Genomic DNA, 24317 nt, shown 5'->3' on the forward strand with positions numbered 1-24317 from the left:
TCCTGTCTAGCCAATCAACACGCCTGTTTTTGCAGCGCCATAGTGGCGGTAATGTTATGGAGTTTTCTTAACCCTGTGCTTTAGTAGCTAACTGAAGGAAATGTCTGACCTGTTGGAAGTTTTAAAGTTACACGGATAGCGATCGTCAGCGCTGAGGAGTCGGAGGAAGACGCAGTTGTTTGCCTGAGAGCCTTAGAAACCGTCAGAAAATGGTGGTTCTCAAAATTAGAGACCAGGTGAGTAATGACTGAAATACTTAGCCAGCTAAGCTATCTCTCTTCACACCAGCGCTAGCTAAAACAAAGAATTGTGAGTTAGTCAGCGGTTAAACTAATCATTTCTGTAGGTTTATCCTGTCAGAGGGTTATCGGCTCTGTGTATCGTGTGAAAGTTTATTAAGCGGTGTAGAACTGGGTATGTGATGTGTTTGAGCTGTAAGCTAGCTCATGAGCTAACGTGGCTAGGTTAGCGTGCTCCATGGATAATTGGGTCGCCACCAGCTGTGCTAGTTATCTAGCTAGCCTGGCTATCTGTGCGCAGGCCACGATGTTAACCTAACGGGTCACGAGGTAAAAACAAATTTTAAAAAAGGGATTGATTTAGTAATGATTTTAGAAGTTGTTGTGTGTGGAATCACATAATTTCATGAGTCAGTTCGTGGTTTGTTCAGTATGGCTCATTCAGAGTTGAGCGACTTGTCAAAGTATCATCCACTTCACTGTTCTGTTCAGCTGATATAACATATAGCCCTGATCATCAGTGGGCTTTAGCACATCTCTAAACCTGGATTTTCACAAACGTCAGCTTGGATCAACTTTTGCATCTCTTTCTTTTTTCATTACACTTCCTGCAGTATCTGATTTGTAGTCAGATAATTACTCAGCTGAATAATGCACTCCCTGGCCATTTCTAGTGCACTTGGGTAACATCTAGGCACATTTCGTAGGTAAGCAGTTATTGACTGTAGCCCATCTGTTTTAGTCTAGGATCAAAAGTTTCAGTGTTCTCAGGCATCGAAGTGATGTTACAGACTTTTAAAAGCCCAGTGTCAAAGCTTGCTTTTAAGGATGTTATGGTTTGGAAAGTTCATAGTGTTAGTAGTAGTAGTAGTACTGACTAGGTACTGAGCGGAGTCACAGCTGGACATCAAGGAAAAGAGAACAATTGTTGTAAGGAACATGATTTGAAACAAAATCTGAACAGCTACATGGGAATACACTGATCAGGCATAACATTATGACCACCTGCTTGCTGCCAAAACAGCCCTGACCCGTCATGAACTGTGTATTCTGACACTTTTCTATTAGAATCAGCTTCTTCAGCAATTTCACCAACAGTGGCTTATCTGTTGGATCGGATCACACTGGCCAGCCTTCGCTCCCCACGTGCATCAGTGAGCCATGGCTGCCCAAGACTCTGTCACTGGTTCACCACTTTTGATAGATACTGACCACTGCAGACCGGGAACACCCCACAAGAGCTGCAGTTTTGGAGATGCTCTGATCCAGTTACCTAGCCATCACAATTCGGCCCTTGGTCAAACTCGCTCAAATCCTTACGCTTGTCCATTTTTCCTGCTTCTAACACATCGACTTTGAGGACAAAATGTTCACTTGCTGCCTAATATATCCCACCCACTAACAGGAACACTGATCATCTCCTGATCATGGCACATCTGTCAGTGCGCATAATGTTATGCCTGATCGGTGTAGATAGAAATGATTTTTAGTAGTGTTTTGAAAAAGTCAGCTGTGAAAAAACTGTTCATTCAAACAGTGTTACAAGCCTTGGCACTGTAACAGCCCTACATGGTTGAGAGGTTTGCCAAATACATCCAGCCAACAGCATGTATGTGGTCAGCTGGCTATGGAGCTTGGGCCTTGAATTTCAGTCCTTCTCAGATTCAATTTAGCAACAACATGATAATGCCTGATAGACATCTTACAGCAATTTCACTACTGAGACTAAACAATGTCTCAATGGAGGTCCTGTATGAATGTCTTTCTGGGAGTAATAAAATGATCTATCTATTCATCTGTCTGTCTATCGATTGTGGTTTTCATCAACAAATGCCTTAGAGGGAGTGGACAGAATGTTCATGACAGCAGAGGAGCTGTAGTCAGTAATTGTATTCCTACAAAGTGATATTGGTATTTCTGTATTGAAGAAGTACCTGATGAATTGGCCACTGAGAATAGCTAATGGTTAAGCGTATGTACACATGAATGTCCCCCAAAGACATTTTGAACAATTTCATACTCCCAACTTTGTGGGAACAATTTGGGGATTTGTCCCTGCTCTAATTCATCCCAAAGGTGTTCTATCAGGTTGAGGTCAGGACTCTGTGCAGGCCAGTCAAGTTCCTCCACACCAAACTCACTCATCCATGTCTTTATGGATCTTGCTTTATGTACTGGTGTACAGTCATGTTGGAACAGGAAGGGGTCATCCCCAAACTGTTCCCACAAAATTGGGAGCATGAAATTGTCCAAAATGTCTTGGTATGCTGAAGCATTAAGAGTTCCTTTCACTGGAACTAAGGGACCAAAAACAACACCTGTATTCAATGATTTAGAGGGGTGTCCCAAAACTTTTGGCAATATAGTGTATAAACTGTTATAAGTTGCTTTAAACTACACTAGAGAAAATATTTTTGCATCTTCCAACATTGGACACTTGGCTTAAACAAATTCCAAGTTAAAAAGGTCACAGTTCATAGAATATTACAGGTAAATCTTTATATAGGGTATACACCTACCTTCCACTTTATTAGGACCGTGCCATACAGCAGCACACCACATAAACTCATACAGATACTGTTCAAAAGCTTCAGCTACTGTTCATATTATAGTCTGAACATGATTGTTGTTGCTAGAAGGCTGGTTGGAGTGTTTCAGGAACTCCTGGGATTTTAAAGCACTACAGTCTCTAGAGTTTACATGGAACAGGTTAAAAAAAATATCCAGAGAGAAATGCTTGTTAATGGGAAAAGGTTAAAAATTCACAAGCTGTTTCAGTTGACTGGAAAGCAACAATAAGTCAGATAACCACTGGTTACAGCTGTGATGAGCAGAAAAGCATCTCAGAATAAACAACACCTCAAACCATGAGGAGGATGAGCTACAACAGTGGCAGAGCACCTCAGGTTCCACTTCTCTCGGTCATGAACAGGAACCTGAGGTTACAGTGCGTACAGACTCACTAAAACTGGACAGTTGAAGATTGGAAAAAGCCCCAGAGATGTTTATCCATACTTGGAATTATGGTGTGTTTGTATACACCGTCATGTGCCACAGTCACTGAGATCACATTTGTTCTCTTAACCTGTATCTGAGTGAGTTTGTGCTTTGCACTGCTGCCACATGATATACAGTGGATGATGAGTGGATATGTGTTCATTATTCATTTTCAGTTATCCCTTTTGTCTGCTCAGCTGCAAATATTAATCTCCGCAATAGAAAAGTGGACAAACTTCGATGTCTAGGTTTTTCAAAGCATCAAAGCTTGGTGTCTGCATGCATGTATACATGCGTGTGTGTTTACAGAGTACAATGACCGCCTGAAGAGCCACTGAAGTGCCTTCACCATGGTGATAGTCATAGTGGAGCTCTTCCAAGGAGACAGAAACGTGATCAGTGCATTTGAAAAAGCAGTGAAAATCTCCTCTGCATGTGGGAGGGTTAGGGCTGTATGTGACAAAATAGTGCTTTGTTTCAGCTTAGCTCTGTCAGCCTGCACTAATGGAGTCTTTTCAAACACGTGCTGATCTCAGCTGGAGCTTTGGCTTCATCTTCAGCTCGATCCTAACAACCAGAACTGGCACTGAAAGGAGCTTAATGCACCAATCAAGGAAAGCCCTTGTATAGTGTTAAATGGAGCAATTTTTTTTGCACTCAGTTTTAACTCGACGTAAGCATGATCATGCAATTTTTGTTTATATTTTGTATATACGATATGTTAATATTGTCAGTATAAACAAGTCAAATAAAAGTTTGTGGACACACCCATATGTGGGTCTTCCTCAAACTGTTGACACCAAGTTAAACGCACAACTGGATAGGATACCTCTGTATGGTGTAAAATGATATTCCCTGCACTGAAACTAGGAAGGCTAAACCTGTTCCCACATGACACTGCCCCAGTGCACAAAACCAGCTCCATGAAGAGATCTCCTCACCCAAAATCACTGCAGTAATTAAAAGCTCTGAACACAAATCCATGCAGCCACGCTCCATAGTGGAAAGTATTCCCAGAAGAGTGGAGTTATTACAACAGGAAAGGAGGACTATATGTGGAATGGGATGTTCAGCAAGCACATATGTGTGATGGTCAGGTGTCTACAGTAATTGGTTATAAAAATGTATACAGTCCAGAGCATAAGCTGGGTTATGTATCCTTGCATCTCTTTTGCTAATTAGGATGCATACATCCCTTAGCAGTCAAACATGACGCATTGAACTCCTCTCTGCTATTTAAGAATAATAGTGAAGATATTAACACTAATTTTATTACACATGTGGAACTATACAGTTACTAAAAAGGCAAACAAATCAAAAGTATTTTAGATTTCAAATTCTTAATAGTATTCAAGATGAATAATTCCACAGTCTTCTTGTTTTCTTGACTGTCTTCATCAAGGTGCTCCATGCAGGCTTTTATTAAGCTTCTCACATAGGCAGAGCTCCTAATTTCTGACATCCTGTATTTTAGGAAACTCTTTAATTTTACTACTAAGAGTTAATTAAATGCATTTAGATTGGCAAAAGTTTTGGGACATCTGCCTTTATTTTAACATGAATTTAATATGGAGTTGGCCCGCCCTTTGCAGCTATAACCGCTTCAACTCTTCTGGTAAGGCTTCCACAAGGTTTAGGAGTGTGTTTATGGGAATCTTTGGCTATTCCTCTAGAAGTGCATTTCTGAGGTTAGGCCCTTGGCTCGCAGTCCCCGCTCTAATTCATCCCAAAGGTGTTCTCTCAGGTTGAGGTCAGGACTCTGTGAAGTTCCTCCACACCAGACTCGCTCATCCATGTCTTTATGGACCTTGCTTTGTGGTGTACAGTCATGTTGGAACAGGAAGGGGTCATCCCCAAACTGTTCCCACAAAGTTGGAGCATTAAATTATCCAAAATGTCTCGGTATGCTGAAGCATTGAGTTCCTTTCACTGAAACTAAGGGGCCAAGCCCAACCCCTGAAAAAACAACACCTGAATTCAATGATTTGGAGGGGTGTCCCAAAACTTTTGGCAATATAGTGTATTTAGATTTTAACTTCACTATTTATGCCAGGTAAATGTCACAATAAGACCTCTAGGATAGTCAGTTATGTACAGTGTGTGACAAATCCTCCTGTTCCTATTACTCATATTTCCCTGTAACTTCCAGAGATCCACTGTACTGTAGTGACATGTCTTTAGTTAGGGCTGTGCACACTAAGAGTTGATTTCAGAATTATGGAAATGGTGGAAATAGTAAACGGTAGTGAAGGCCACTGTGAGTGAGGCCCGGTAGGTTTAATCTTAGTGGCCTGTGTGCTGTATGTCTTCAGAGATTAGCTTCATCAGGATCTTTTGTCATTAACGGGAATTTGCAGTAAAGTGGCTTTTTGTTTAAGTAGCCTAGAGCCTGTGTGCGGAAATCCTGTCCAGCCACCTCTTTAAATAGCCCAGTTTTAGAAGAAAATCTCTTATGAGAAGAAAGAAAAGAGCGTGTTTGTTTTCCACAGTGTGAAAGAAAGCTTGGTATTTCCACTTCAGAGTCACCGGGTGCTGATACTTCAGCTGCTGTAGTGTTCTCAGCCCTGTTTATTTGCTTTTATCAGAACATGCAGGCATCCTCAATAAAATTATATTGAACAATAGCCGCAATTTAATTTTGGCTGACCTTACCTTATACATTCAGGCTGTCATATTAGAGCATAGTGGCTGAACGAAAATAAAGGGAGCTCTCTGTGTGAGGCGCAGTTATTAAAAACTGGAGCTGAAGCACAGATCTATCTATTCACATGTTTTGTTGTTGCACATGCTTGGTAGTGTGTGACTTCACTGACACCATTGTATGGCGTGTAAAGGAAGAAAAGAAAAGGCTCTTATATAAGAGCTGTCATGTTTGCAATGGAATGAACAGACTTGTTCATTGTTAAATATTAGCATCAGTATGTTGATTTTGATCCTGATTTCTCTTTCCAAATGTCTTCCCTAGAGTTAATAATTAGCCTAATTTCTTCCGCAAAGCCACGCTCAGAGAGGCTTATCTAAAAAAAAAAAAAAAACTACTAGCAATAATGACAGTATATGACTTTATATTATGGGACAGATGATACAGTAAGTGATACAGATAGTACAGTAAGGCAGCACCCAAGCAGTCCTGACCATTCTAAAATGAGGAATCCCTCCATTCTGGATTGAGATACATGTTATTTTTCTTATTTCAGTCCTTCAGATCACAAAGCTGTATTTGCTCAGAGAAGCAGGACCCGTTTGCTGACATTACCATTTACACCCAGGCACCAGTGTGCTCATCCATGCGCTTGAGTGATTAGTATGCTGCGTCAGAGCTGTGTTTGCAGAAGTTGGCTGACTGTACAGCCTGTTTCCGTGATAAGCAAGAGGTTGTTGGCAGGAACAGCCATTGTCCTTTCTGCCAGGACCACTTAGCCTAGCGCCTCATAATTACTGTATTGTGTTTCTGGTCTCTATCAGAGGAGCTTGCTGAAATGCACCATTTAAGCTGAAGTAGACATTTTCACAGATGTGAAATATACTTGAGTAGTGGTTGGGACTAAGAAATATAACTGCTATGATGCAACGATCACAAATGCAGAGACGAAGCCAACGGAGAGCTTTTATGTTGCATGAAGGAAAGCAGGTGATGGAGACGAGATACGGGTGTCAACAGAGTTTAACTTTATGCAAATATGGAGTGACATGATGCAGCAACTACCAATGGGAATGAAGATGACTGATCACGCGTGATCCCTGACAAATGACACACACTGCTTCTCCTTCATCTCTGGTGATATGACACATGAAATGTTACATCCAAAAAGTTTCATTTTAGCACCAAAACAAAACTGATTTGTTGAATGCTAGCTGCACCACCCACTGAGTTATTACTATGGCAGTAAGTAGCAGTGGCAACTCATAATACAGCAACAGCACTACAGTTGAAGTAGTGCATTAGGGTCTGTTATCTATTATGCTCTGCTCTCTTTCTCTTTTGTCACACACTCAGCTGTTTCTAACACTATTGGAGCTACGCACTCACATTTGTCTGTTGTAATCCTGATCAAGTTCATGGTGGATCTAGAGCGCATTCAGGGAACACTGGGCATGAGGCAGGAACACAACCCAGATGGGATTCCAGGCCATCACATGCACACATTTACACACTTACTCAAACCCAGGGGCAATTTGTGCATCCTTTTGAGAGGTGGGAAGAAAGAACATGGAGGAATCCCACACAGATCTAAACTCCATACATGTTAACCTCGGGATCAACTCGGGGAACCAGGGGCTGTAAGGTGCTAATGATCCCTGCTAAAATACTATACCACCCCCTATTAGAGTTAATATTTATGTATTTGATTCTTAACAAGACCTTGATTTGTGTTAAATCATGTCACTAAAATGAACTGTTCGATCTTCCATTCACTTCATGGACATATACTGTATGGCCAGAAGTCTCTGAACACCTGACCATCACACGTGTGGTTCTTTCCAAACTGTTGCCACAAAGTTCAAACCATCCATTCCTCTCAAATGTCTTAGTGTGCTGCAGCGTGATTTCCTTTCGCTGGAGCTAAGGGGTCTATCCAGCATGACAATGACTCTGTGCACAAAGTGTGGTTCATAAAGATATGGAATACCAAGCTCTGTGTAGAAGGTTGGATGAGATGGTGCAGTGTCCACATACCTTTGGCCATATAGAGAATTGATGTTTATTCCAGATTACCTGAGTTAGTAATGTTCATGTAGCGCACTGACCACAGAGCAGATGCAGAGTTTAAGAGTTTAAACTGATGCAAACAGAGATCATACAGCATATTATCTTCATGAATATATAGACACAATTTCATCTTATTTGCTCTCATGCAGGAGCGAAAAAGCATCGATCGAAACCGAAGTGCAAAGGAACAATCCTAGATCGATGTCTTCAGCTCCCTAGTGAGCCGTGCACACCTGAGCCTCTCTTCACTAATCCATCACGATCAGGTTATAAACAATCTGAGACAGCTAAAAGTACTTTCCCAGTGTCACAATATATCATTATCAATAAGAAATTGATATTGATTTGAATTACGTTTTCTTGTAGTTGCATTTTGGCACTAGAAAACGCACAATGTGATTATTTTATAACGGGGTATTCCTGTTGGGAGAATGGGCAGCAGATGGACAAAGATATGTGAGATTACTGTGGATGGAACCACTTAGAAACTATGAAGATATCTTAGGACTGTAATGGATAAACAGTTTTGGCTCAGTAACAGTTTTGTACTCGTCTTTCAGTGAATGGTTGAACTTCAACAAAATAGGCTTCATGTTAAAACTAGAATGAATTTCGTGGTTACGTAATTATATATTTTTTGACCACATAGTCCACAGCTGTTTTCAAAATAAATCTAAACATTTAACACATCAGTTCATTAAATTATAGGGTATTTTAAGCCACTTTATTCCTTCAGACTGTCCTTGTTGTTGGTCATGTGCGATGTACATAGTCATATTATATGAACGAGGAATATGCCATCGTGTAGCTGCTAATGAACACCCTGCCCAAACATCACCTATGTGTGGGGAGACACCATGTGCTTTCATCTGGAATAAAACACAGATCATTTTGGATCTTCATCTCATATTGTGATTTGGATCTGAATGAGACATGAAGCAGCTTGAGATTAGAACACAATGCAGAGAGATTCTCTTCCCCTTGGCCTGAATGTTTGCACTCATTGACCCTGTATTAAGGTTCAAGTTAATTAATGACACATTTCTCAGAAATATTTCTTCCGAGAGCACCACGCAGTTCATGAGAAACAGTGAAATAGAAGAGAGAAATCTAATCTGACCTTTTTTCAGTTCGAAAGTTGACCTAGGGAGTTCATATCTCTAGTCATATTGTGATACTGATGAATCATTGTTTTTGACAGGAAAAGCAAGGGAGTATGCCTGTAAAGGACAAAATACTTGTTTTCCCCTAATCATGCATCAAAATCCATTGATGCTGCCAGCATCTGTAAACATCTTCTTTTTTTTTTTTTTTAAATGCACTCCATACAAATAGTGTGGTAGATAATCATTTAGCATTATTGTTGTCACATTTCATCTCCTCCTTAATCTCCACCAGCTGTCCTCCATCCTCCACTGAGTCGTGTTAAGGAGCAGTATGATTTTATGTCTTAAGTAGGGCTGGGGAAGTTAACGCGTTATCACGTTAACTCATTAATTCATTAACGCCGACATATCGCACGTTAACACAGTTTTTATAATTTTGTAAATAATTTAAAAAGTCTGCTGCTCAGTGGCTCCGAATACACATACAGACAAACGACGGGTGACGGGAGGGGTGGGATCTCGTTTCATATTGGCTTGGGGTTAAACGTCATGATGTGTCAGAAGCAATGAGAACATTTTGGATGAGCGTAAGTGTGCTGCAGCGCTCAGAGGAACCGGAAAAGAAGTAGAACCGGCGGATAAACAAAGACAGAAAAGAGGCAGAGAGAGAGAGATCGTGCATTAACTCATGACAATCATGCGATTAATCGCGATTAAATATTTTAATCGATTGACAGCCCAAGTCTTAAGTTGTTTTTAATGTGGGTTTAGTTTCATGGATTTTTGGTGTAGTCAGAATGCTTGCAGTAAATATTGCTGTATGATGCTCTTTCCATGAATGCTTTGAGGATATACAGTACTGTACTTGCTGATGCAGTATAACTACCTTGTGTCTTGATGCTGTCTTAATGATGTCTTGCCATGGTGTAAGACCCGTCACATGAAACTGTCTTCCACAACCTCACCTTATGCCGAGTTTAGTCATCGCCGTTGTTTACACACTGCATTACTATCTAGGGTAGCATTCAGTCGCTGCTGTGTTCACATCGCACGATGGATCGGTAAAAGCAAGACATCACAATAGGAAGAATCCCCGACAACTCTGTCTGGTCCACAAACTCCTCCCCAAACCTCCCGCTGTCCTGTATCTTGGCTTGGTCTCCCATTGGCTGTAGGTCATCACCGATGTATTTTTTTCGATGAAAACTCATTTCACAAAGCAGGATTTTGAATCGCCAACAGGTCCAGATATTTAGCATGGCAAATATTTCATAGGCATCTGCGATTCTCTCAGATCGTGTCTTTGATAATTTACACTGCGTGATCGTCACTTGCATGAACGAGATTTGCCTTCGATTTCGGGAAGTCAGGGCTACAATCATGCAGTGTGAACTCAGCATTAGTAGCAGAGTTTACCCAGTTTTAAGCTTCCTACACATCAGTTTCTGTTTCAGTTAAGGACTGGGTTTCAGCCTACATATGTATCTGATGATCATTAGCACCTGCTTGGTATATAAATGGTTAATCACACACCTGATTCTGACCCTACAAAATCCCTGAATTGTGCAAGTGTAAGTGTGATGCTGTTTGAAGCCAAAGGGTAGTGACCAAATACTGATTTGATTTAGATTTCTCATCTGTTTTTGTAAATTGATGATGATAAACCATTAAAATCTGTTTTTGAAAGCGTTCATACTTTTACAAAATTTCTTCACACATGCCAAAAACTTTCACACAGTATTGTATGTTTATTAACTAGTAAATTATTCTCTTACCTTTCAGCCTCCCCTGCTAAAAGCTATATTCAACGTTGACCCTGATGAAGTACGGTCCCTTATATTCAAAAAAGAGGACGTAAATGTGCAGGTAAGGTTTTTGTCAAATGCCACGCCACCCCCCCTCTAATGATGCACTGAAATATAAATCTCTGGGTAAAACTATATATGGAAAGTGCTGCTTTTTATTTAATAATAAAAAACGTGTTTGTACTCAGACTTGAATTCTTTTGCAGGATTGAAGAAATCTTAAATAAATAAGATATAACAACCAAAGCAGCAAAACATTTTTACTGTTTTTTCCCCCCTGTTAAATAGTTTGGGTTTTTTGTTTTTTACAGTTTCAGACAAAATGCATTTTTTTTTTCAGATTTTTGTTGGCTATAAAGTTAGTACATTCCTGCTTTCCCCTCCTTCTTGCTTTGAAAAAGTCAAACAAAGTGTCTTCCTGTATTTCTCTAGGATAACGAGAAAAGGACTCCACTTCATGCTGCTGCCTACCTAGGAGATGCTGAAATTATAGAGCTCCTGATTTTATCAGGTAAAATGCAAGCTACTTTAGCTCTAATGAAGGACACCATCACATTAATTATCACAAGTTGGCTTTGAGTTTGTTCTTCTGAATAGCGATCTTGTCTTTCCGCAGGAGCGAGAGTAAATGCCAAAGACAATAAGTGGCTGACTCCTCTGCACCGAGCAGTAGCTTCATGCAGTGAGGTAATGCTGTCTGAAATAACATTACACATTAACATCAACACATTTCAACATATTTAGTGCACAGTGTTCCTCATTCACTTAAGCTGGTGTGTTTCTCTATGTCCCTATGCAGGAGGCGGTGCAGGTGCTGTTGAAGCACTCTGCTGATGTGAACGCACGGGATAAGAACTGGCAAACACCGCTGCATGTAGCCGCGGCTAACAAAGCAGTGCGCTGTGCTGAGGCGCTGGTGCCTTTGCTGAGCAATGTGAATGTGTCAGACCGAGCAGGCCGCACTGCGTTGCACCATGCTGCCTTCAGCGGTCATCTTGAGGTCAGCGTACACTCACCCTCTATTAATTTCCATTTTTAAACCTAGAAGCCTTCAGTGTGTATTATAATATAATTACAGTGTATAGATAATGGTGTTTGGCATTGTTTTCAGATGGTAAGATTACTGCTGTCCAGAGGAGCGAACATTAATGCGTTTGATAAAAAGGACCGACGGGCAATCCACTGGGCAGCATACATGGGTAAGAGCGTGTCTTCTCTTCAACCTCTTTCCTTAATGTTGTTCACAGCTATCTTGTCTTGGTGAATCTGCACTGTGACATTACAGTTCTTTCACTCTCCAACCCCCTTCTCTCTCAGGTCATTTGGAGGTGGTGAAGCTGTTAGTTTCTCATGGTGCCGAGGTGACGTGTAAAGATAAGAAGGCCTATACACCTCTGCATGCAGCAGCCTCTAGTGGGATGATTAGTGTGGTCAAATACCTGTTAGACCTGGGAGTGGATGTGAGTCTCATGCGAATTACTTTAACAAAATAAAACCACAGTAAATATGAATAGCTATAAAGTGAATAGCTATAAGGTGATGTTACCAGCAATAAAATTTGGAAAAGCTCAGGTTCATTAGATTGGTTTGCATGTATGGAGTCCTACACGACTATTTGGAACCAGCATCCCTGTTTGTATCAACGGGTGTGGTTTTTGGTCATCTCATAGCTATAAATCAAAACTGAATGCAGTTAGTCACTAGAACTAGAAGACTATTATCATGGCCTAGATGGTCTTTGTATTTAAGTGTACAAGCATTAAATCACACATCTTGATGTGTATTTATAAAGAGCATTTGTTTGAGACCAGATGTCAGCCAAAGTGCTGCATGGAGAAGAAGTAAATTTGAATAAAAAGAAAATATTTTAAAACTCTATATAATGTCAATGTGCCTGTTTACACTTAACAATACTATTCATTCACTATTCACTATTAATCCATTTTGTTTTAACATTCTGACTGCACTCTGTAGATCAATGAGCCAAATGCATATGGAAACACACCGCTGCACGTGGCCTGCTATAACGGGCAGGATGTGGTGGTGAACGAGCTGATCGAATGTGGAGCCAATGTCAACCAAGTGAACGAGAAGGGTTTCGCACCTCTGCATTTCACAGCTGCCTCACGGCACGGTGCGCTCTGTCTCGAGCTGCTCGTAGGGAATGGAGCCGACGTCAACATCAAGGTCAGAGGCTTGCACAAACTGCATTTTTCTGATATCCTACATGCCAAAGCCTGTCTTAGTACACACTATAATTTTCTTTACAAGGTCTGATCTCAGGAAATCAGTATGAGCAAATTTAAGTTCTGTCTAACTTTTTTTTTTTTTTTTTAACTTCACCTTACAGAGCAAAGATGGGAAAACTCCCTTGCACATGACTGCCATCCATGGGAGGTTCTCCCGATCACAAGCAATCATTCAAAATGGTGGGTAATCTATATAACATTTATGTTATGACTCAATTTTTTCTTGAATCTTTTGAACAGACTGATTTATAGCATGTCTTTAATGGTACAATGAGGCGTGAGAAAAGCATATATACACATACATAATAACATAAATAACATTAAGAAATCAGTATTTGGTGGAATAACCCCGATTTGCATGCGTTTTGGCTCCATGCTCTCCACCAGTTTTTCACATTGCTGTTGGGAAACTTTATACCACTCTTTTTGCAAAAAAGCAAACAGCTCAGTTTTGCTTCCTCTTGATCTTCCTCTTGATGACATTCCAGAGGTTTCAATAGGGTTCAAATCTGGAGATTGGGCAGTGGTCTGTTATTTTTTTCCAGAGATATGTGTATATATATAGTACAGAGAGTAAATTGTCTTAAGTAGACTGCTTGAATTATTGAGTGTGCAGTACACTGTATAGTAAATTGTATTAGCTCAAAATAAGCATTCATGAATTGTTGCAGTCAAATTTTTGCCAAATATGTCAATGTTTTATTCGTTTATTTATTTATTTATTTTTAAAAAGTATGACTTGTCCATTAATTACATCGAGGTGTGCAGTGGTTGGTGTTGAATATAGTGTTTGAATGTGGGAGTGTGACAGTGGGTTGTGCCCCACTGGACTTGCTCTTACAAAGTGGTATTTTAAGTAAGAGAGAGTTATTACCCTCTCCATTCACAAACCCGTCTCTGGATTTCATATGCAGGTGCTGAGATAGACTGTGAAGATAAAAATGGCAACACACCCCTACACATTGCAGCAAGATATGGACATGAGCTTCTCATCAACACACTCATTACCAATGGAGCTGACACCTCAAAGTGAGTGGTCTCTCTCCGCCCTTTCGAACTGCTTCGCTATCATAATAGGCCCTGTTTGAACTGGGAATTGAGCATGTACGAGTGTACTGGTAATTTTCATTGGTATAATCTAACGAACATTACAAGCATGTAAAAAGGAACACTACATCAGGAACACTACACTCACCATCCACTTTATTAGGAACAGCTGTATATTCATGTTCAGGCAATCATGTAAAAAATGTGATCTCTGTGATTTTGACCGTGACATGATTTTCATGTAGAGTTTACTCAGAATGGTGCAATGAAGGAAAAAAACATCTAGTGAGCAGCAGTTCTGCAGACAGAAATTTCTTGTTGATGAGAGTGAAAAGGAAAACAGCCAGACTGGATCAAGCTGAATGAAAAGCCTCAGATAAACACTCTATATACCATGGTGTGCAGAAGAGCATCTCAAAATGCACAAAACGCATCAACTTTAAGGTGGATAGGCTACAACAGCAAAATACCACATCGGCTAATAACAAAAATCAGCAGCAATCATGGGCACAAGCTTACTGAAACTGGACTAGACTAAACTCTAGAGACAAAAAATCCTAAGAGCGTAGCAGCTTTTAGACATGATCATACCAGTTGGTCTGGCACTGTCACGGTTAAAATCACCTTTTTTCCTCCATTCCAGTGACTGATGTGAACATTCCCCGAAGGTGCTGGCCCATATCTGCAGGATTTTATGCTCTGATGCCACTTGCTTGACTGATTAGATAATTACATGAGTTTGTAGGCGTACAGGTATTCTTAATAAAGTGCTCATTGGGTGTAAATGGGATGCTACAGTAATTAATGTGGCAACTATTAATATTATTTGGTTACTGTTATCACAGATTTAGTGTTTGGCAAGGTTTTGCAGCTCACATTACCTTAAGTAAATTAGACAAAGGTGGAACTGCATCCTGTTGTTAAATATATTTATTCTGTATTATAACATGCTGGTTCTACAACTGTTAATCAGGCAAAGTACCGTACAGTATAATCAATATATTTATTGCTAATATAATCTGTTTCCTATTAGTTGTGATTGCCCAATATATTCAGCATGTAACTTGTTTGTCTGCTGATGTATGTCACGAGATATGCAAATGTTTACACTGGCTTTATGATTCTCTTTCACTTCGCAATGACTTGAAATACTTTTTACATAAGTTGCCTAACATGAAACTATTTTCTTTGTTCTTGCCAGCCCTCCTACTCTTAACCAGTATTCCAATATGTAGGACTGAATGCAGCATGGTAGCACATTAGAAATGTATTATGATTTTCTTATTTGTTATTTCTATGTCTTTTGTAGGCGGGGTGTCCACGGCATGTTTCCTCTGCATTTAGCCGCTCTCAGTGGCTTCTCAGACTGCTGCCGTAAACTGCTTTCATCTGGTAAACTGTCTCTCGAACACTTTAGTCCACATACTTTAGTTTTGAGAAGGAACTGCATGATCCGTGAGGCATTTCACACCAGCAGCATTGCTGAAATGTTTTCTGTCATCTGTATCAAGCCAGTCTGACAGTATTTACGTTAAACACTGGTTAGAAAAGACACACTGTCATCACTAAGCCTAGCAAAAGGAAAAAAAGGAAAAAAAAAAGCTTCATACTGCCGCATCTCTAATGTCAGTTAGAGTCTGTATGAAGCCTCACTTATTATACATATCTTACAATATATCAATAACTATGTTTTTGATATATCATAGGATATACGTAGAGGAGGTGCCCTCAAATGTCTGGCCATTTTGAGTCTAGGCTTAGGTTCTTCTCTGTATGCTCTGATATGAAGGACACATTTTCCGCACTGTCTGTCATGGAATTCTGCCAAGGTTTTGTACAATGTGAGAAGTAATAATTATAAAAGGCTGCTGGAGTCTCAGTGTGAAATGGCCTTAAAAAGAATTTGCATCGGTTTCAGCTGTGGGGTATTATATGAAAGATTTTTAACAGACTACAAGTCGTGGACACAAAAAGAGAGTTTACGTTAACTGTGATTCTATGGCCAAGACGATTTCATTTAGAAGTAGTGGCACTTTTTTTAGTGGCTAATATCTTTTAGAAGAAAATGAGAATGATGTCAAGTGTGATTGTCTACTTACGGACAATCTGCAAGGCTACTTATGTTGAGGTCATGAGGTTACTATTAATACTTGGGAAAGTACGATCAAACAGAACATTAGATCCAGGATGCCCTGAAGGTCTAGAATAGGTATATCAACAAGTGTTTGGGCTTCACCACAGCGCATGTTGCACCTCTGTGTTAGTTTGCTGACTTCTTCAATGCACTGACACTCTCTCTCTCTCTCTCTCTCTCTCTCTCTCTCATTCTCTGTATCTATCTCTTTCATAGGCTTTGATATAGATACTCCTGATGATTTTGGAAGGACCTGTTTACATGCTGCAGCAGCTGGAGGGTGCGAGTTTTCACCGTTTCCTCTCTCAAAATTTTTTTGAGTAACTTGTGAAATATGAAATGAAACATTTTTCTGATTCAAACTTTGTTTTACTTCTACAGGAATCTGGACTGTCTCAATCTTCTTCTCAATACAGGGGCAGATTTTAACAAGAAAGACAGTTTTGGGAGGTGAGATTAATTCTTACTCTGCTGCTGCAACTCAACTATTGAGAAGATCTACATAGCTATATTCTATAGCTTTATGTTCAGGAGGTGTATCTAGATTGCTTCTTGCCCCTTGTCTTGCATGTGACTATAATGTGTACTGCACATTGTTCTCCATAATCTCGAAGTTAAATAAATGATCATAGAATCTCAGAACGCTTTCTTACATATGTGCTAATAGATTATTGTCTTTAAACATGCCACGTTCTTCTCAGGACGCCACTGCACTATGCAGCTGCAAACTGTAACTATCAGTGCCTATTTGCTATGGTGGGTTCAGGAGCCAGCGTCAATGACCTGGACAAAAGGGGCTGTACTCCCCTGCACTACGCTGCTGCTTCTGACTCTGATGGAAAGTGAGTCACAGGATAAGCCGGATTGAGTTATATAGACGGAGAACAGCACTTTACTTTCATTGCCTTCGTTATCTGCTTGTATACATTATGAGTTTGTTTGTGACAGGTGCCTGGAGTATTTACTGAGGAACGACGCTAACCCAGGGATCCGAGACAATCAGGGTTATAATGCAGTGCACTACGCATCTGCATATGGACACCGGCTGTGTCTCGAGCTGGTAAGAACAGCTCTTTGATGTATAAATCAGTTTGGTTTGTCTAAATACAGCTTTTTCTAATAATTGTTGTTGTTTTGTTTTGTTTCAGATTGCAAGTGAAACCCCTTTAGATGTGGTGAGTAATGGTCCTCAGTGTTGTCAGATGTATTGCCAGTTTGGTGTTATAACTCATGTTGAGGTTTGCTCATTGTCACATTGTGTTCTAGCTAATGGAGACCTCAGGGACTGACATCCTCAATGATTCTGATGTTCGAGCTCCAGTTAGCCCACTTCATCTCTCTGTAAGTACTCGTGTGAGACTCTAGTAGTGTGACATGCATAAAAAGGGAAACGGCTGCAAAGATTTATTTTATTTGGTTCCACATTTTGCATAGGAAAACATCAGATTTTAACATCAGTGTACACTAGTCTGAGTTATCGTTTAAAACATATGCCAGAAGATCAGTATAGTTAAAGTCATTTAATTATATCTATTAGAGAGAGATTGAAATTTCACTCACTGGTGATTTTCTGACAAAAATTGCCAGAAACAACACTTTCATTTTTGGGTGGAAGTTTAAAAAAAAAAAAAAAAAAGGCAGAAAATTTTGACCAAATTGGAAATTATTGAAAAACTCTGCTCTCTTGTGTTGACCGGCGCGGGTGTGTTTCAGCAGCGAAAAACATTTTGCTTGCGTAATGATTTCATGGTTTCTGCAAACAAAGACTTACTCTGTTCATCAACATGTCAAGGGTCTGTGACGCATTTCAATTTATGTTATATTTATGTTATATTATACACCCCACCCATCCCTTTCCCTGGGTTAAGGTCATGTGCACATTTTCAAAGCGCTGTTTCCCCTCAGGCGTATCACGGGCATCACCAGGCCCTCGAGGTGCTCGTACAGTCTCTGCTGGATCTGGATGTGAGGACTGCACAGGGCCACACACCACTGGACCTGGCTGCTTTTAAAGGGCACGTGGAGTGTGTGGATGTTCTGATCAACCAAGGAGCCTCCATCCTTGTTAAGGACTACACTCACAAACGCACCCCCATCCATGCAGCAGGTATCCATCATTCAGATTCCTTAATTCTTCGAAATTCACTGCACTGCAGTTTCCTATGTTTGACAGACCGGTATTTGTGTGAACGACACAGTAATGTTACACATTTTAGTTTGTTTATTTATATAAGGGTGAACAAAAGCAAGCCATTTTAACCTTGCTAACGTGTTTGAATTAACAAGAGCTACATATTATGACAGAACTCATTCGTCACTGTAATTGATTACAGATTACATCTGTAGTGTACATAAACAGAGTTTAGCCCACAATGAAACGGTTTATTTGGAATCGGCAATCTGAATGATCTTTGTAAACATAGCCATTGTGTTCTCCTCTTCGCAGCCACAAACGGCCACTCTGACTGTCTACGTTTATTGATTGGAAATGCTGACATACAGAGTGCAGTTGACATTCAGGATGGTACTGGGCAGTAAGTTGTGCTGTTGTTATTATTATTATTTTTTTTTTTTAAATATATGAATTCAATGTGTTGGTCTTTTCCCCATTCTGTTGTCTATGGTGATGTAATGCTTCAATAACAGGATGACTAAAGGTTTTGAACCGCTTTTCAAACAACATATTTTCTCTCTGCATGGAAAGACCATCTTTGAAAAGTTCAGACATTGTTTATTATAATGTAGTACATAATGCATGTTTTTGATCCGTGCAGGTGCATAAAAGACTATAGTGTTCAAAACAGGTCTATCCGATAGCCTCGTCAGCGTTGCTACAGTGACTATAAAGAATGTGCCAATAGAAAGCCGTGTTATTATTTGGTTCGAAAGTGCTGTACAATCTCTGTATAAACAGGAGTGAATCTAAACTAATCTCTCCGATCTGAGAAGCTTTGATTTTTCTGTGAATAATCCTCTGTCAAACTGTGTTTCCCAGGACACCTCTGATGCTGGCTGTGTTGAGTGGTCATACAGACTGTGTGTATTCTTTGCTCAATAAAGGAGCGAATGTAGAAGCCAAAGACAAGTGGGGCCGCACTGCTTTACACAGAGGGGTAAATTGCTTCTTTCTATCTAGATACACATACTTACATACATCATTATTGTTTGGTTGGTTGGTTGGTTTCATTGTTTTGCAGTTCAGTAAGGGTGTAACATTTTTTGTTTGTTGTTTTTATTTTAAATATGAATGTGAACCCAGATGTAGGAGCATTAGCACTGTTTGCATGATGTATGTATTCCACAGTTCCCCAAAGTTACATATCATTCAATTCATAATTGGTCACAACTAGAGAAGTGCATGATTTTATTCATTTATTCATTTGTTTGGTTATTTATTTATTTATAAATTTGTTTGTAAGGGACGTGGTAGCTTATTGGTTAACGCGTTGGACTACTGATTGAAAGGTTACGGGTTCATATATACCAGGTCCAAGCTGCCACTGCTGGGCCTCTGAGCAAGGCCTCTAACCCTCAGATGCTCAGTTGTATAAAATGAGAGAAAAAATTTAAGTCGCTCTGGATAAGCGCATCTGCTAAATGATAGAAATAGAAATAGTTTGTATCTGCTTACAGTATTTTATAATGAATGTAGTTGGATATAAACAAACAGGTAGCCTAATTTAAAACCACACCCCTTGACCAGGCAGTTAACAAGGAGGAAATGAACACTGTAAATGCTTTGTATCTGACCACTTGTTTGCAAAATTATTAAACAACTTGTTTGCATACGTTTTGTTGTATCCTGTGGCAGTTTTATTAAGACCACTAGTCTAAATCAAACTTTCAAAATTACATTTTTTATCTTCCTGTTTATATTTGACCCATCCTTCAAATGCTTCTTTTTCAACATGTCATTCTAGGTCGTATTCACAGCCGTATAGTTTTCAGTCCAACATTTATGTAAGCGTGGTGTTGTCTCCTCCAGGCAGTGACAGGACATGAGGAGTGTGTGGAAGCCTTGCTGCAGCACAATGCCAGTTTCATGGTGAGGGACTGTAGAGGGCGCTCTCCTGTACATTTGGCCGCCGCCTGTGGTCACGTGGGGGTTTTGGGGGGTCTGCTACATGCAGCTCAATCTTTGGATTCTGTCCCTGTCATCACGGACCACCAGGGATACACACCTCTACATTGGGCCTGTTACAATGGTGACTACAGAAATACACACTGCTCTCTTACACACACACACTGATGACAAGGTTATATTCCATGGTTATATTTTATCGGAGCAAATGGGTCTGTCATTTGGGCTACGTGTCCCTCTGTCTTCTTTTGTTCTTTCTAGGTCATGACACATGTGTTGAAGTGCTGCTGGAACAAGAGTTGTTCCACAAGGCAGAGGGCAACTCCTTCAGCCCACTTCATTGTGCCGTGTAAGTCTGATCGTTTGTGGTGTGGATTTGTGAAAATAGGTTAATAAATAAGGGCTTAGGACTTATACAAGGTCAATGTTTGTTTTGAACTGTAGGATAAACGACAATGAGGGAGCAGCTGAAATGTTGATTGACACTTTGGGCCCTGTCATCGTCAATACTGCTGACTCTAAAAACAGGTAAGACAGCAGATAGTTCATATTTATTTGTTCATTTGTAAGTTGTATGATATCAGGTGTTGGGTTTATACTTGCAACCCTCTTCTGAAACTAAAACATCTTTTCATGACAACAGTAAATAGAATCAGTGTTAACTCAGAACCTGTTATGCAGTTGTAGCAACTAGGACATGTAGGGTGTGTATATAATGCATGCAGTAAGAATAGATTTGTTTTCCTTCCTGCAGGACTCCACTTCATGCTGCCGCTTTCACTGATCACGTGGAGTGTCTGCAACTTCTGCTAGCCCACAACGCCCAGGTGAATTGTGTCGACTCTGGGGGTAAAACCCCACTTATGATGGCTGCTGAAAACGGACAGACAAATGCTGTTGGTAAGACCTCTCCCAACCCGAGCTTGTCCATGCGAACATCGTGTGTGTTTTCTCTGCCATGAATTCCAGTGGCTAGACTTAATTGGTTGACAGGATGAGTCCAGTAAATGCTGCCAGCCCTCACTTCAATTAAATACAGTGGACACATATTTTGGACAAAGTGACATAACACAAGCTTCTAGCCATATGGTGTTATAAGGTTAAATAAATATCATGCAAGTTGAATATAAATATTCAAAACAGGGTGTAGATTATATTAGGGTTTTTTTTTTTCATTTGTTTTTGAGTTGTTGGGTTTTTTTTTATGTATACAGTAAGTGCACATTATTTATCATTCATTGGGACTGTAATTGAGCTGAAAGGAGAAATGGTGTATCTTCAGAGATATTTCAGGTTTTATTACTACAGTAAATGTAATTTCTAAAAGCCATTCCCAGCAGTGTGAAGAACCTAGTTGTGAAATGTCCTTTTTTGGCAAGTGTTAAAATAACTTTAATAATTATCTCCATATTTATAGCTTCGCAAGAGAATCTCCGATATCGTCACTTCCTCAGAAACACACTCTGCCCCACAGTCTCGCTCACTTTGCACTTCTGTCTTGTTGAAGTAAAAATGTAAAGGTGTTTCATTTGACACGTTTCAGTGTCGCATGAATTTTTTCATTTTTATTTTGGCCACCATGGCACGAAACGGCAGAGGTTTAAAGAAAGATCTCTCTCTCTCTCTCTCTCTCTCTCTCTCTCTCTCTCCCCCTTTGACAGAGCTGTTGGTGAGCAGCGCAAAAGCAGACCTGACCTTACAGGATGCCAATAAAAACACTGCACTACACCTGGCCTGCAGTAAGGTCAGTCAGACACCCCGCTGCATACACATGTGCATGGGGTTTAAATGTATTAGTGTAAAAGAATAAAGTCAAAAATTTGGGGCGTTAATCTAATTGTTGGATACTCTATTTTAAAATGTCTTTTTAAATTATTTAGTAAATATTTTCAATCTAGCATGTCCAAATCTTTTGAATAGTGTATAAATGAAGGCATAAATTCAGTCACCCTTATCTATTGGGATTGTCCTCTTCTGTAGGGACATGAGACCAGTGCCTTGTTGATTTTAGAGAAGATCACAGACAGAAATCTCATCAACTCCACCAACGCAGCTTTACAAACGTATGTATGACTCACGGTGGGGTGGCACATGTACAATAACCAATTAACAAGCTAACTCTGAGGCAACGGTTGACTTTGAGTCATTCTTTGTGTAGGCCGCTGCATGTGGCTGCCAGAAATGGACTAACTGTTGTGGTACAGGAGCTGCTGGCCAAGGGTGCAAGCGTATTAGCTGTTGATGAAAATGGTAACTTGTGTTTGTAAAAGAAGCACATCTTTTAGATTATATCAAAGCTTTTGGATATCCTGAAATTTTGTTCCAGTGTATTAATACTTGTCATGATTTATCCAGGTTACACACCTGCCCTGGCCTGTGCTCCCAACAAAGACGTGGCAGACTGCCTAGCTCTCATCCTGGCCACAATGATGCCCGTGTCTCCCAGCAGTGGCTCCGTGCCCAGCCTTCCATTCAGTACCATCAACCACTACACTAGCCCAGCCAAGAGCGCCACATTCGACAGCTTGCCCATGCTGCGCAGCGGACACAGCTCCTACTGCAGCTTCAACAGCATCGGCCATCACGGCTTCTACAAAGATGACGAGCTCAATGACTCTGACTCGGAGACCTACTGAGAGAGATGGAGAGAGAGATAGGGAGGAAGAGAAGTTTCTTCCTGCCTTAATCACCTGGAGGCAGCTTTGTCCTAGCAGCTGGCCACTGTGCAGAGCCTTAAGTCTCTCCCACACACACAGACACACACACAAACACATGTAAAGGCCCAGCAGAAATCCCCTAACCACCCCCCAGCCCCTCTCTCCATCTGCCTCAAACTTAACCAGCACCTTTCAGCAGATACCTCAGAGTACTTTCTGCTTCTCTCGTCCAACGGCTTGCCTCTGATTTGCTCTGGACAGCCGGATTCCCCCTGAGCTGTCTCCCTACATGGCAATAAAGTGTAACAAATCATCAGCCTGGGGACCAAATGTTTTGTAGGTGTAGTTTGAAACTGATTTCTCTTATGGGATTAAGCTCTTTTTCAACTGGTTTTTGAAAACAAGGGCAGGTTTTAAATTGTCCCATGAGAAGAAGACATGGCTGATTGTGAAGCTTTCAAAGTGATCCCTCATGCACACTTAATTCCACAGTTGCTACTTTGCATAGGGGGAAAGAGATGATTTATTTTTTAAAAACAGGTTTTTACTACATGTTTATGTCCTATGTCCCCCTGAGTGGGAAAAAGAATCATAGCATTTTCTTCTATTTTCAAATCATAAGAGGGTGAGTGGAGAAAAATAAATATTAGCTTTGTAATGCTAATGGAGATGGGCATAAAGTTCAAGCTAACCATTGCTGTCTTTTTCTTTCAAATAAATTATTCTTTTTACCTGTATTTATTTTTAGTTTCCACGTTTCATCATCTTGTGCCTTCACATATTGCTGTGTGGATGCAGGAAAGTAGGGGCAGTTTGGAGAACAAAACTATGATGCACAAATAAAACACTATATGTTTATATTTAAAAGAAAAAAAAAAGCACTGAAACCGGACTGAAGCAAACAGCTCCCAGCATGCTTTGCTCTGGATGAAGAACACTGTGTAATCCAATGGTAGGACAGCATCTGGTCTCTTTGTATGGTGAAATCTGAATATTATTAATATGTTATATATTTTCCTGGCTCTTATCAGTTTTTGGCTTGCTTTGATTAGGTAATGAAACCACTTGATCCTTGGTATGGCAAAGTTTTGTCTTTTCTCACATTGATTTTGGAATGATTTGAAACTGGATATTCATCTCGGTTTAAGTTTGTTGCCTGAATGAAAGTGGGAGCAGCGTTGTGTTTTTCTATGCTTTTGTGCAGCATTGGCAAGAAATTAGCTACCAAAGCGACTGCTCCCTACCATTCAGCACAAGAGGTTCATGTATATTTTATTGGTTGGCTGAATAA

The 24317-nt window shown here is 40.2% G+C and overlaps 1 protein-coding gene across 2 annotated transcripts; it reads left to right on the forward strand.

The window, feature by feature from the left end:
* Positions 1 to 20: 20 nt before the first annotated feature.
* Positions 21 to 24299, forward strand: ankrd28b (ankyrin repeat domain 28b). 2 transcript variants are annotated; one of them, XM_058384381.1, is made up of 28 exons: positions 21 to 236; positions 10836 to 10919; positions 11291 to 11369; positions 11475 to 11545; positions 11658 to 11858; positions 11970 to 12057; positions 12176 to 12318; positions 12833 to 13045; positions 13209 to 13287; positions 14022 to 14136; positions 15464 to 15546; positions 16505 to 16568; positions 16670 to 16738; positions 16990 to 17130; positions 17237 to 17348; positions 17437 to 17463; positions 17555 to 17629; positions 18194 to 18395; positions 18735 to 18822; positions 19284 to 19401; positions 20274 to 20493; positions 20631 to 20718; positions 20814 to 20897; positions 21124 to 21269; positions 22031 to 22113; positions 22350 to 22432; positions 22528 to 22619; positions 22725 to 24299. In XM_058384381.1, exons 1-28 carry the CDS (start codon positions 210 to 212, stop codon positions 23003 to 23005), a joined length of 3156 nt encoding a protein of 1051 aa, XP_058240364.1. In that variant the 5' UTR covers positions 21 to 209; the 3' UTR covers positions 23006 to 24299. The 2 variants fall into 2 exon arrangements, with proteins under 2 accessions (XP_058240364.1, XP_058240441.1); XM_058384458.1 differs by lacking the exon at positions 16990 to 17130.
* Positions 24300 to 24317: the final 18 nt, after the last annotated feature.

This window comes from Hemibagrus wyckioides, linkage group LG01 (assembly GCF_019097595.1).
Source record: "Hemibagrus wyckioides isolate EC202008001 linkage group LG01, SWU_Hwy_1.0, whole genome shotgun sequence".
NCBI classification, from domain to species: domain Eukaryota; kingdom Metazoa; phylum Chordata; class Actinopteri; order Siluriformes; family Bagridae; genus Hemibagrus; species Hemibagrus wyckioides.